Source organism: Nyctibius grandis, chromosome Z (genome assembly GCF_013368605.1).
Source record: "Nyctibius grandis isolate bNycGra1 chromosome Z, bNycGra1.pri, whole genome shotgun sequence".
Classification (NCBI taxonomy): Eukaryota; Metazoa; Chordata; class Aves; order Nyctibiiformes; family Nyctibiidae; genus Nyctibius; species Nyctibius grandis.
The window spans coordinates 4,138,956-4,152,640 of record NC_090695.1 but is presented as its reverse complement, the minus strand read 5'-3'; the positions used below and the strand labels follow the sequence as shown (position 1 = coordinate 4,152,640).

The 13,685-nt window shown below is 37.4% G+C and overlaps 1 protein-coding gene across 2 annotated transcripts in view; it reads left to right on the top strand.

Moving 5' to 3' along the window:
* The window catches only part of PIK3C3 (phosphatidylinositol 3-kinase catalytic subunit type 3), a 76,771-nt gene that overhangs the window by 35,985 nt on the left and 27,101 nt on the right, over window positions 1–13,685 (top strand). For both annotated transcript variants that reach the window (XM_068422470.1, XM_068422469.1), the window contains 2 exons: window positions 689–763; window positions 13,278–13,446. In XM_068422470.1, coding sequence (XP_068278571.1) covers window positions 689–763; window positions 13,278–13,446 — 244 coding nt within the window. The remainder of the gene's footprint in view (window positions 1–688; window positions 764–13,277; window positions 13,447–13,685) is intronic.

Below are 13,685 nucleotides of genomic sequence, written 5' to 3'. Positions count from 1 at the left end.
TCAGTAAACTGATGGCAATGTTAAAATGTCACAGTTCCTGTCCATTAAATTAAAAGTAACTTTATTCTACAAAAAAAAAAAAGTTATTCAGTTGTTGCTCCACAGTATCTTCTCCTTTCCCCTTTCCTTTCTGATGATGCAGTCTTCGGAGCTGCTTCAAACTGTTCTGGTTGGTGGGTGAAAGTAAGAATTAAAACAGTTCGCATTAGTTCTAATTTATTTATCACTGCCTGGCTTACTGTTCAGCTTGTGAATACTGCTGACGTATACATTCAGATTCGTATCAATATCTAATGCTTGTTTACAGTCGTAGTCTTAAAATACCTTAAGTTCAAAATGTGTATATTCATTTTTTCAAAATACTTCCTCTTCCTTTAAAGTATCTTGATCCCAATATTGAATGAATTTAAGCTTTTAGTGTTAGGAACATAATTGTGTAGAAAGAAATGAAAATCTAGGCACTATTGGGTAAACTTCAGAGTTTTAATTTATTACTTCAAATGTTCTTCTTAGAGCTGTTAATCTTGATTATTCTTCACCAGCACCACCCCTGCCCCAAGTCTCTATGGTATATTTATTATTTGTGAACAAGAAGTAAGGTAATGTCATATGCTGTTGTTAATTGTGTGGAACTTGTTGCTCTCCAGGAAAGGTACTTACATTGATGTTTACAATTTACTTGTTACAGCTGGTTATTGTGTGATTACTTACATCCTTGGAGTTGGAGATAGACATCTGGATAATCTTTTGCTAACAAAAACAGGTAATTCTTTTTAGCAGTATAATTTTATAACAACAGTTGTTTAATTTCTAATGTGTTAGTACTGTTTTGCTCCATTTTCCTTCTGCGTGTAGCACACTGAGTATTGTAGATTAGAATATATATTTAAATGTAAAGTTATATTGTCCCATCTAAGGTAATTGATCCAGTGAATCAAAGTTCATGTTTAAACTATTAGTAGTGTGAAGTGGCAGTTGAAGAATAAGAAAGCAAGTAGATTAATTGCTCTCTAAACACATTAGTAGGCAAGATATGATATAATGTGTATCTGATATGTGGTTTTTATATCAATTTAAGAGCCATTTATACATCTGTAGGTAATGGAAGTCTAGCTTCACCTAAACACAGGCATGTTTATAAACACTGGGGTTTTTGTATAATTTTCAGTTGACTTATTGTACAGTCCTGTGTTCCACCACCACATTTTTTGCACTGAAAGCTGAACCTGTAAGTTGTTTTTTGTTAAACACAATTTTATTGAGTGATGCTACCTTTTTTGAAAGTAGCATGGACTTAATATATGGAAACTTTGACTGCCTTTACCTAAGACCAAGAGACATTTCACTGTTATCTTAAACTTGGCTAAAATCATAATTATGGGTTTTTTTTCAGAACTCTTGGTCCACAGCTGAAAAAAAGGATACATTAAAAAATATTTATAAAGTAACTCTAACCCCAAGTATCCTAATTGTTCTTTATCAAACCATTTAATTTTTCATTAAATTGTTACATTCCTCTTCAGTAGCTTTACTTAACATGCTATCAGATAGAAAATTCAAGATCTACTAGTTGGATGCCAGTTGTATTTTAATAGTTGTCAAATAATTCTGCTTTTTTTATGTATGCTATTCCAAATAGAGCAGATGTTTAGACAAGTATTATCAATAGTCATACGGAATTAGGTATAATCTTGATGACTTCACTGATAAGTCCATGCAAATTCTTGTCTCAGATTTGACTTTTCTTTTAAGCAAAGTGGTTCTGTGAGCTTTCCAAGTTTGTATGTTTTTCTAAGATACTTACATGATATGTCTCAGAATTGGAATGTCATGTGAAACCTGTCAGAGCAGGATTCACTTCAGCATTTTCTGTTCCCCCTGAATCTTGTGTTCTCGATGAAGCCAAACCACTGTACAGCAAAAACCCAAGTATTTCGTAATTAACCTGAGCTTGGCTGGACCATTCATCTCCAGTTGAGATTATATATATATTTTTTAAGCCTTCTCTGAAAACAAAGAAGGTAATAGACTCTTTAGTGTCCTGTTCATTACAAATTCACAGCTGGGGGAGAGAAAGTAGTAGAAGTTACTGTTTAATTAAATATATCCTTTAGTTCGCAGCAAAACCGATGTATCTTAATAGTTCAAAATAGCAGATATGCGTTTTGATTCTCCCTAACTTGTTTTAACTTTTTAAATCTTATTTTTTGTTGCCATCTGTATAGATTAATAACAGACCTGGTAGAGTGAGTAATTCTAGTGATTCAAGATAAATAGAAGATTTCTCTGCTAGAGGAAGTGAAAGATTTGAAAATAAAGCTACTGCAACTATTACAATCAATGCCTTGGGGCGAAGGGAAATTCAAGTGTTTTCCTTGAAAATGAGTTCCTGTGTAGCTGCGTGAACAAAGTTTTAACAAACAAAAACATTTCTTGTAGGGGAAAACTTTTTTGGAGTTTTTTTTTTGGTTGGTTTTTATTTTTTTTGCTTGCTTGCTTGCTTTTGAACTACAGCTTCCCCTAGGAGTTCTGATGCCTTGAATACTGTTGTTACATAGTGATGAAGAGTTAGGAGTTGTGGTTAAGTGTTTATAGTAGTGAAACGTTTATTGAATGAGAAACATGTAAACAAAAAATGTTATTTGGCAAAAAGAGGCACATCCATCTGGAAGGCTTGTTAGTTTACGGGTAAGGCTGAAGCATATGTTACTTTCAGTCAGCGTACTCTGTGTGAGAGAGTAGAGAATTAACCATTGGGCATTGATTAGGGTAAAAGGTTTTGCTCTAAGCACACGAGGGAACAACTAAAGCAAGTGTATTTTTCCTTACCTGCTTGGAAATGAACAAATGGGCATTTAAAAATCTGTCTTGAGAGGTCTGTGTTATTTTTCTAAGGTGATGGGTGTAAATCTTCCCATAGCAAGCACTGCTTACATGCTCAGAGTATTTCAGTGTTTGATTTGGGGTAAAGCGCGTCTTACCTGTCTATGTTAACAAGTAACAGCACAATGGCTGTTTGGCTGGGTGGAAGAATTTAAGCAGTACAGCAGAGGGCAGCGCATATCCACGGTACATTCTGAGTCTGAAACTTTTAATTTGCTACAGATGCTCTATCACGTACTGAGAGAGGTTTCTTAAGCTATTGAGAGAAACTGTTATGTTCCAAATACTACAAAGGCTTGTTTCTTGCTACTGAGAATCCCTTAGACTTAAGTTAGAAAAAGCCAACTTCATTCTTCTCTTGAAGAATGGAAGCTGTAAGTACCGTTATTCAAAGTTATATGACCATATATGCATCCTTTCTTGATTATATTTATTTAATGAATTGAAGCTTTCCAATAAGGTAAAGAATGCTGAGTACCAGCTGTGGGCTCACATAATTTTCTTAGATTTATATGGCAATATATATCGTTACCTTTTCCAGCTCTACCTGTTAGTTTGGTGGATGTAGCCACATCTGTGTTGGACTCCTTCTAATAGAATTGGTGCATCATCTTCCAACATACAGATGTCTATCCTTGTAATAGATATGGTATAATTTAAATATTAAGCAATAGATACTGAAGTTCATAAAAACAAATTGTTTCCCACTCAACATTAGAAGTGGGTTTTTTTTGTTCTATAGAATGAGAATGTCTGTTATCTGAGTGAAATAACTTCTTCTATCTTTCATGACGATATTATGCCCCTAATTCAAGAAGTAGGGTGACTTTTTTTTTTTAAGTAGTCTTAAACAAGAAATCTAGATTTTCAGATTTTTACATGCCTGTATAATTCCAGGGTAGCTGTAGAAGTTTGTTTGGAAAGAGATACAGGGAACCTTCAGCCATAACATCCTCATCTGTCAGTAATGTTAAAAAATACAAGAATACTTGCATCAGTTTTGTAAATGTGCCTTAGCTTGTAACCTGAATGTCACATTATATAGTCAGTTTTGTGTTACAGGAATATTTATTTTCTCTGAGAACTTTCAACTTCCTACTTCTCCTGGAGGTGAAATGTTATCATTGCTGTATGTTTTAATTTCTTGTTTCCAGATCTATAATAGCAGATATTACTGGCACTTGTAAATAACGAGACACTGTTTTGCAGCTGAATACCCAGCTTTAAGTAACCTTGTTCTAGGATTATTGTCTGATTTATATATTAATGCCAGTATCTGACTTACCAGCTAATGTGCCCTTTGTTGCCTTGGAAGGAAGAGCTGGATGGTTGTGAGCTGGACTGTGATAACGAGATGTAGCATGTTCGGTTAACTTGCATGCAATATGTGTTATACTAGTATGTTTCAATTATGTCATGCCTTCCCTTGAAAATACTTTCTTCTGCATTTGTTCCACTCTGGTTTTGATTGTGGAGTTGGGATATAGCTATTCATACAATGCTCAGATATGGATGTCTTCGTGTTTGCTAAGCCTTTTAAAGTCTTAGACAGTCAGTACAGTCATCATTAGAGCTTTGGTAGCGTTCCAGCTATGATAGACAAGTGAAGTCCCCTGACCCATTTGAGATATCTTAATGACATCAACTTGTTTTATAGACGGACAAAAGTTTCACAAAGGTCCTGTCATATTTGCAGGCTATGTGTAGGTATTTTTGGATATTCTGAGACATTCAAGTGGCATTCATGAGTAGCACTGCATGTGTGGGTCTGAGCAACTATTTCTTACCCTAATGACTGGCCAGCTTAATCTTTCAATAACCTTTATAGGGACCTACCTGTAAATTCAAGTTCCCGTTATAGGTTCCCTGAACACAGGCACTTTGATCTGAACTCTGCACCTGAAATTGCTCTGTAGCAGTAGAGCAAATTGCTACATGGATAAAATTAGGTTATTAATATCTGAGGGCAGATCAAAGACTGAGGGCTCAGAACTTTAAAACCACATTTGCTTTTAGCATCATAGAATCGTTTTGTTTGGAAAGGACCTTTAAGATCATAAAGTCCAATGGTAACCCAGCACTGCCAAGTCCACTACTAAACCATGTCCTAAGCACCACAGCTACACAGCTTTTAAATCCCTCCAGGGATGGTGACTCCACCATCTCCCTGGACGGCCTGTTCCAATGTTCAATAACCCTTTCGGTGAAGAAATTTTTCCTGATATCCCATCTAAACCTCCCCTGGCACAAGTTGAGGCCGTTTCCTCTCGTCCTGTCATTTGGTATTTGGGAGAAGAGACCAACACCCACCTCGTTACAACCTCCTTTCAGGTAGTTATAGAGAGTGATAAGGTCTCCCCTCAGCTTCCTTTTCTCCAGACTGCACAACCCCAATTCCCTCAGCTGCTGCTCAGAAGACTTGTGCTCCAGACCCTTCACCAGCTTCGTTGCCCTTCTTTGGACTCTCTCCAGCACCTCAGTATCTTTCTTGTAGTGAGGGGCCCAAAACTGCACACAGTATTTGAGGTGTGGCCTCCTCAGTGCTGAGTACAGGGGGATGATCACTGCCCTAGTCCTGCTGGCCACACTATTTCTGATGATACAAGCCAGGATGCTGTTGGCCTTCTTGGCCACCTGGGCACACTGCTGGCTCATGTTCAGCCGGCCATCGACCAACACCCCCAGGTCCTTTTCCACCAGGCAGCTTTCCAGCCACTCTTCCCCCAGCCTGTAGCGGTGCGTGGGGTTGTTGTGACCCAAGTGCAGGACCCGACACTTGGCCTTGTTGAACCTCATACACTTGGCCGTGGCCCATCGATCCAGCCAGTCCAGATCCCTCTGCAGAGCCTTCCTACCCTCCAGCAGATCAACAGTCCCACCCAACTTCATGTCGTCTGCAAACTTACTGAGGGTGCCCTCAATATTGTGTAGATACCATGTGTAGACAAGTGAAAGAACTGGACTGTCTTCTCATTTAATGCTTAAGAGGTGGGGCTGTGGTCTGTTTTCAGTGTGAAGTTCACCGATTGGTATCTGTTTTATTCTTTAGTCTCAGTTAGAAAGGGTTGTCAGGTAAGACAACAAAGATCTGAATAGTTCCGTGTGTGAGATGACACCATGTGTCTGTACTTTCAGTGCTTTTCACTTAAAACCATCTATCCCAAAGCAGGTTTGAAGATGACAAAAATGGAAAAACTATAGCATTCAAACCTTGCTTCTATATCAGTGCTTAGATAAGTACATTGATAAATACACTTATTAATGTTGCGATCTTCTATAGTATGTACAGTGCAGTTGAATTTTTAAATACATTTTAAATGTTACTGGTTTTGTCGGAGGTACATCCTTTTAAAAAAAAAAAAAACAACCCAAAAAACAGAACTACCACTTACTGTTATCCTTTAGGTTTCTGTCTGCAACTCCAGTTTCCATGATGCCTAGCAAAGAGAATATAAACTTTTAGCTGTTGGTGTGCTAAAACATTTTCTCTTATAGGTATCTTGAGCAGTATTTCTCATTTAACAATACGTATCTGACATTTTTTTTTTTTTTTTCCTTACAATATGCCTCCAAGGAGTGTATTTCGAGAATGGACAGCTTGAGGTGTGAGGGGGAAAAATTAAAATGCTTAGCACAAGCTGGGCCCTTATCCGTTATATGGATGACAATGATAAACTTTACTTCCAGCTGTTGCTGCATGCTGGGTTTAAAATCCGTATCCTGAGTAAATCCTTAACAATTCATACTACTTTCTTCCATTTTTGTGTAATCTTAGAAAAGTTGTAACATGTAGCTGATGAAAATGTTAGGCAATAAATTAGGCATTCTGATTTTTTTTCCCTTGTGCAGTGCTCTGTTAGCAAAGGAGAAATTTTGACGGTAGCATCAGAATTTGCTGGGAAAGCCAGGAAAGGACCCCATCTATCCCTTCATCCACAGGCTTTCATCAGAGGAATTTTTATCCTATTGCTTCAAATTTAAAATAGGAATTCAGTTAAAAGAGTCACTAAATTGTACTTTTTCTATGTAAGCTAGGTTAAAATAATAGTGGCAGTTGCAGTTTACAGAAAATACATTGAAATTCAGAACTTGGGGATTTTTGTGTATTGGTTGGAGGTTTTTTTTCCCCTCTTCCCAAAAGTGGGAACAGATAAGTTTGGAATAATTTGTAAGGCTTTCTTACCTGTTAAAAAACGATTGCCACCAGCCTTACTTTATTTTAGTAATTGCATTTAACTTGCTTTGCCTTCCACGTTTTGTTTAAGGATTTCAGAGTTCTGTGCAGTTTTTCAGTAGCTTTTCCTAACAGTCCTCTGGTGAAATAAAACAATTTCTGTGCTGCTATATAGGAACTTTCTTCTGTACTAAAATCTGAACATTAGCAGTAAAAGTGATGGACAGATCAGCCTCTCTAGCTGCAGTCGGATATTATTGGCTATTGCAAGCACCAGATATCAATTTTTAGTCTCCACAAGTCAATGCTTTACTTCATCAAAGATCACTTCACTCTTAAGGCTGAAAAGAACTCAGATGGACTTTAAAATCCCTCATGCCTTGACTGCTAGTCAGGGGAGCTTTCCATGTTTGATGCCATTTCCTTGAACTGTCCAAGGGCCTGTCCTCTCTATTCCATACGTTAGAAAACCAGGTGTTCAGTAGAAAAATGTAGTCAACTTCATAAAATTTAAAAAAAATAAAAGTGCACAACAGTGTCAGCTTTTAGGTTTTGAACAAAATAATCTTGTGTGTGCATGCTGCATTATTGCATATTCATGGAAACATCCTCTTCAGTCAGTAAACGCCTTGTCTTGCTTTTTGTACACTAAAATAGCTTAAACAGGGAGTGGAGAGTGATTATTAGGGCACTGGTTTTTAAAGTGAGAGATTCTATTTGAGGTCTTTCCAGCAGAGATTTTTCCTGCTTCCTGAAAGAATGCTAAAGTCATCTTTTAGACTTTGAGAAGTGAGCCACTTTCAATATCAGAAATGTTTGTCCAAAGTTGTGTATCTTGAACTGTATGTAGGTGCCTACACACAGTCCTGCTCTTAGCCTCAAAACAGGGCAGGAAGTTCATGCGTACTTGTCAGTCGTCTTGAGGTATTTCCTGAATTGTTATGTTTTGTTCTCTCAGATGCCTAAAATCCCCCATTTTTGTAAGGAACTCAGATTTCTAAGTAGGTGTCTGATGGTTTCAGTGTCTAAATTTTAGAAATCCAAGGCCTTTATATCTAGGCTTACAAGAATGTAAGAGGCTCAGAGGATGCAATATGTTTCATCTGTTGTCTTAATTAACTTCTCTTTTAGTTTAAAACATGACTCAAACAAAAAACCCTCACCCATATGATTTAGCAGGCATTCAGGAACAGTTGTAAAACAAAATGAAAAGTCCAGTTTTGTCTTTAATTTATAAGCATGTCTAACAATTAAGAGCCCTTTAGGGAAGGGATGCCATTCAGAGGGATCTTGACAGGCTTGAGAGCTGGGCCTGTGCAAACCGCATGAAGTTGAACAAGGCCAAGTGCAAGGTCCTGCCTGTGGGTCAGTGCAATCCCAAGCACAAATACAGGCTGGGCGGAGAATGGATTGAGAGCAGCCCTGAGGAAAAGGACTTGGGGGTGATGGTTGATGAGAAGCTCAACATGAGCTGTCAGTGTGTGCTTGCAGCCCAGAAAGCCAACCACATCCTGGGCTGCATCAAAAGCAGAGTGGCCAGCAGGTCGAGGGAGGGGATTCTGCCCCTCTACTCTGCTCTGGTGAGACCCCACCTGGAGTACTGTGTTCAGCTCTGGGGCCCCCAACATAAGAAGGACATGGAGCTGTTGGAGCGAGTCCAGAGGAGGGCTACGAAGATGATGAGAGGGATGGAACACCTCTCCTATGAAGAGAGGCTGAGAGTTGGGGCTGTCAGCTTGGAGAAGAGAAGGCTCTGGGGAGACCTCATAGCAGCCTTCCAGTACCTGAAGGGAACCTACAGGAAAGCGGGAGAGGGGCTTTTTACAAGGGCAAGCAGTGACAGGACAAGGGGGAATGGTTTTAAACAGAAAGAGGGTAGATTTAGATTAGATATTAGGAAGAAATTCTTTTCTGTGAGGGTGGTGAGACCCTGGCCCACGTTGCCCAGAGAAGTTGTGGCTGCCCCCTCCCTGGCAGTGTTTAAGGCCAAGTTGGATGGGGCTTTGAGCAACCTGGTCTAGAGGGAAGGTGTCCCTGCTCATGGCAGGGGGTTTGGAACTAGATGATCTTTAAGGTCCCTTCCAACCCAAACCATTCTATGATTCTATGATAAATCTGAAGAAGATGGATTAGAAGCTGAGGTTAAAAACATGATCGTCTAAGAGATCAAAATGTATGTGTTATGGCACTAACACTGTATATTGAATGAAGGAAATGTAATTGTTTTATAAAACATAGAAGTTCAAAGGCTTTAGAAGAAGTAGTGTACTAAAGTTCACAAGCAGTCTAATTTACTGGGAGGATAGGTGATAATTGTATATAAATACCACACTATGAGTATGAATTATTACTCATAGTGAGGATGACAGAGCACTGGCACGGGTTGTGCAGAGATATCCTGGAGTCTCAAGGATGGAGACATCCTTGGAGATACTCAAAAACTGTCTGGACATGGTCCCGGGCAAGGCAGCTGTCTCTAGGTGGCCCTGCTTGACCAGGAATTTGGACCAGATGTTCTCTAGAGGTCCCTTCCAACCTCTGCCATTCTGTGAAATAAAGGTTTACAAGAGTCATCTTCTAAATTCAGTTGGGAAGGTATGCTTCTTATTAACCAAATTACATAACTTTGAACTTTCACATACAAACTGCTAATTGTGTGACACTCCAGCCCTAAAAAACTCACTCAACAGCTGCCCAAATAAGATGCTAATTCTCCTGTAGACTGGTTTTCAGCTGTGTTTACTAGGCAAGGTTATTTTTTAAGTATTGTCATACCTGAGGCTGACAAACTTCAAATGAGTAGTGTTTTGAGGAGCTGTGCTCTTGGAAGAAAAATACATGTTTGAGTTTACCCAAAAAAAAAATTCATAAGGTGTTGCTGGCAGCTTTTGCCTCCGTCCTTACAGATACGAATCAGGAGCGATGGCTGTGTTAAGAGACAATATGCTATTCACAGTGAAAGTAAGTTCTTACAGAGGAAAAATTCTAATTAAATATATTTTCTTCTCTTAAAATTATGTCTTCAGTACAGTAATTTCTAGATCAAAGTGATATTTTTCGTTTAAAGTTCACTTAATCTATAACATTTGCTTTATTTAGAGCTGGAGTGTTCCAGTTCCCGGTTTTATCCTGCTTCTTCTGCTACTATGTAGTATTTTCTGGCACTACACCTTCTCAAATGGATACCAGTAACTTTCTCCAGGCTTGTTCTTGTAATAGAGCTTATACTGAGTGATAGTCTAATTATCACATTCATTAATACTGTGAAAGTGGGATGTTCATTGTTGTACCCTGATACAAATTTCACTTGGGATGATCACTTGAGATACTTGTGACCTTTTATCTTAGTATTAAGAGATTCAAATAATCATGTTTATTAACGTGAGAAATTTATTATTTATTAACATAATAATAGCTTCACCTAATTTTCAGTGTTAAATATACAACCAATTTCATTTGTCCAAGACAGGCTTGTTCTTTGTTTGTTCCAAATGTAGTTAAGTCCTCGAGGAGAAGTCAGGCTTCTCTGTAGAAAGCTCTAAAACTGCACTACTCCCTCAAGTTGGCTGGTCGGTCTTTACTGGTGTAGCAGCTTCAGGCAAGCACCGAGGGGAGCCTTCTGTCCATGTTCTGTAATATGGTATGGTGGCTTAATTGATCTTGGAGGAGCTGCATGAATGAAAATTACTTAAGTCTGTATTTAGTACAGGGATTTGAAAAATATTTAATATACTCAATGTATTTAAAAGAAAGCTTTTGACATAGGTTTTGAGGCAGCCTAAAGATCTGCTGAATTTTGAAGTACAGCTAGGGAAGCTATAACGTTAATGTGGGATGGCCTCATCTTACACTTTTATACTTCATTCCTAAAAATGTGTAAGTAAACTATTTGATATCTAATTAATTTATATGAACACCTATCAGTCAGCTATTAAAATGTTTTTGAATGTTTCACATGCATCTGTTACCAATTTAAATTATTAATTATCGCCTCATTCCCTATCTCCAGAGCAAACTAAAAAAAAGATTTAATTACTGCCACAAGAGTTGTTGTTTTATTCAAGATGTTGTCTCTTGACTCTTCAAGGTGACAGGTTTAAATAAGTGAACAGAGAACAGACCCCCCAAACTTTTTAATTAAACATTTTTTATAACTTAACAGTGGGGGGTGTGTGTATATATCAAAGTGCCTACTTCAAAAACTTAACGTACAAAAACCATCTCTAAAAGTAACTCCTCCTAACAGCTTGAAAAAACTATTGAAGGAAGGTTGGGTTTTTTTTTAGCACAATTAGGTATGCAAAATATAATGGTTGTGGCACTGATCAACTAGTGAATACTTTGCCTGCTTATTAAGCATCCTTGTGGTCTCCCTTAGAAAATTGGCTGTGATGGAATTTGTGTCTTGGGTTGAAGAGTGCTTAGGACAGATCTCAAGCAGCCTTCTCTGATGATGGAACATTATTATTCAATTAAATGGTCCAAGAAGAGTGACTAATTGAAAAATAGTGGCTGTTCCATTTATTTCAAGAGTGCTGAGCACCTAAGCTTAGGAAAATATTAAAATGGATACAGATGCTGCAGGTTAAAATACCCCTTGGCAAACAGATCTCTGTCCATAATGCTGTTCAGTTCCATAATTCTGAAGCAAGACTGTGTATGTTCTGTGCTATCTGTGACTGTCTAGATAACAATCATGCTAATAATTTTCTACATTCTTGTTTAAAAGATCTTCCATCTTGTGTCTACATTTCATTCTCTTCTATAAATTAGTCATATAAGACTTAAATTTGTTAATGTCACTGGGTAGCTTGCTGTGGATGCAACATTTAACTTACATAACAGTTCAAACACACATCACCTTTTTGTACTTGTTAGTTTACTTCCTGATTCCTCATTACAGCAGAGCAGGAATGTGGTTTCTCTCTGTCCTAATGAAATAATTTATCAGATTTCATTTTTATATATATATTTTTTTAATTTTTTTGTGTAAATATTTCCTGGCATATCTGAATTCTTACCATCTTTTTGTAATGCAGCTCTGGTATGACCCAAGTCAGTGTTTAAATTATGCATTTCAAACTGAAAATTTGTTTACAGAACACTTTCAGAAACTGTTTTTTGCTTTATAAATCGATACTTTCCACTTAAGAAGTGAGTCGAGAATGTTCCTAGAAACTGACTTCCTAAGAATTATGAATTGTAGTATTTTGATTTCTGTTGACAACATTTTTTGTTTGCATATTTATATAATATTTAATCTTCAGATTATCTGAATGTTTTAGTAGGGTTTTTTGAAGTTACTGCTGTTTCAGTTGTTCATTTTGCTACCTGTTGCATCTCACATGTGGTTCAGTACTATTGAAAGGGAATACAGTGAATGCTCCTCAGTAAAGATCTGAGCAATATTGTAAACAGCATGGCTGCACACAAGCTCTTGATAGGAAGGGAAGTTGCCTTGTGCATTTGAAGCAAGAGATGTACATAATTTTTGTCAATTTAATGCTGCAGAAACATTTTAGGTATAGTCAGTTGATCTGAGAAGGGACAGGTAGTGATCAAGTGATATAACTCTTGCATTTTAGTACTAAAAAAGTGTAAGACAGACTTTGGCGTATTTAAAATAGGATTGTTACATTTCTTCAATGTATTTGAAAACTGTTGATAAATTTTAATGTTACTCAAGTCTTAAAGAATTTTGAAACAGCTTGGAATTCTTCTGTGGTATTTAGTGGCTTCAAAAGTTCTTTCTTAGGATCATGAGTCTTATTTTTCCTTTGTTAAATTTCACATACAACTAAAATAACTTTTTTCATGCCACAGCAACCAAATGGGATACTAAAAGCAGTGCAATGTGTGTATTAATTTTTTAATTTGCTAACAAATTCTAAAGAAGGTGCGAAGAATTAGTAGTATCTATTATGTAACCATGCATTTAATATCTGCTGACCAGTTTCAACATTGATTCAGTCTTTGTGAATATACTCCACATGTTTAAAAAAAGAAAGCAAAAAAGCTCATCTTGCTTGTTAGTACTCTTAATGAATTTAAAAACAGCTCTACTTTTTTAAACCCGTAATTTCAAATTGGCAGCTGAAGATATAAAACATACAGTTATAAGCCTTACAGAAAACAGTGAATTGTGTTTTTTTGCATCAAGACTTGATACTATGTGAAGTGTTGAAGTAAGTAATTATGTTTGCCTTTCCTTCTTCTACAGGTAAACTATTTCACATTGACTTTGGTTATATTTTGGGTCGGGACCCTAAGCCTCTACCTCCCCCAATGAAGCTGAATAAGGAGATGGTGGAAGGCATGGGAGGCACGCAGAGTGAACAGTACCAGGAGTTCCGTAAGCAGTGCTACACAGCCTTTCTCCATCTCCGCAGGTAACAATACTATTTTGATGCTAAAATTTATTAGAGCCACCATAAAGCAGGAGAGGAGTGTATGAACTGGGGAAAATATTTCTGTTGAAAATTCAAAATTTGTTTGAAGTCTGAATGCAGACACAAGAACGTGTACAAAACAAAGGAATGAGATGTGGAGCTTGAATGTAATTGTCCTTCATGTTAAGGTCCCTGGTTTTCCTTGTTTGATAACCGAAATAGATTTTTCATAACTCCTG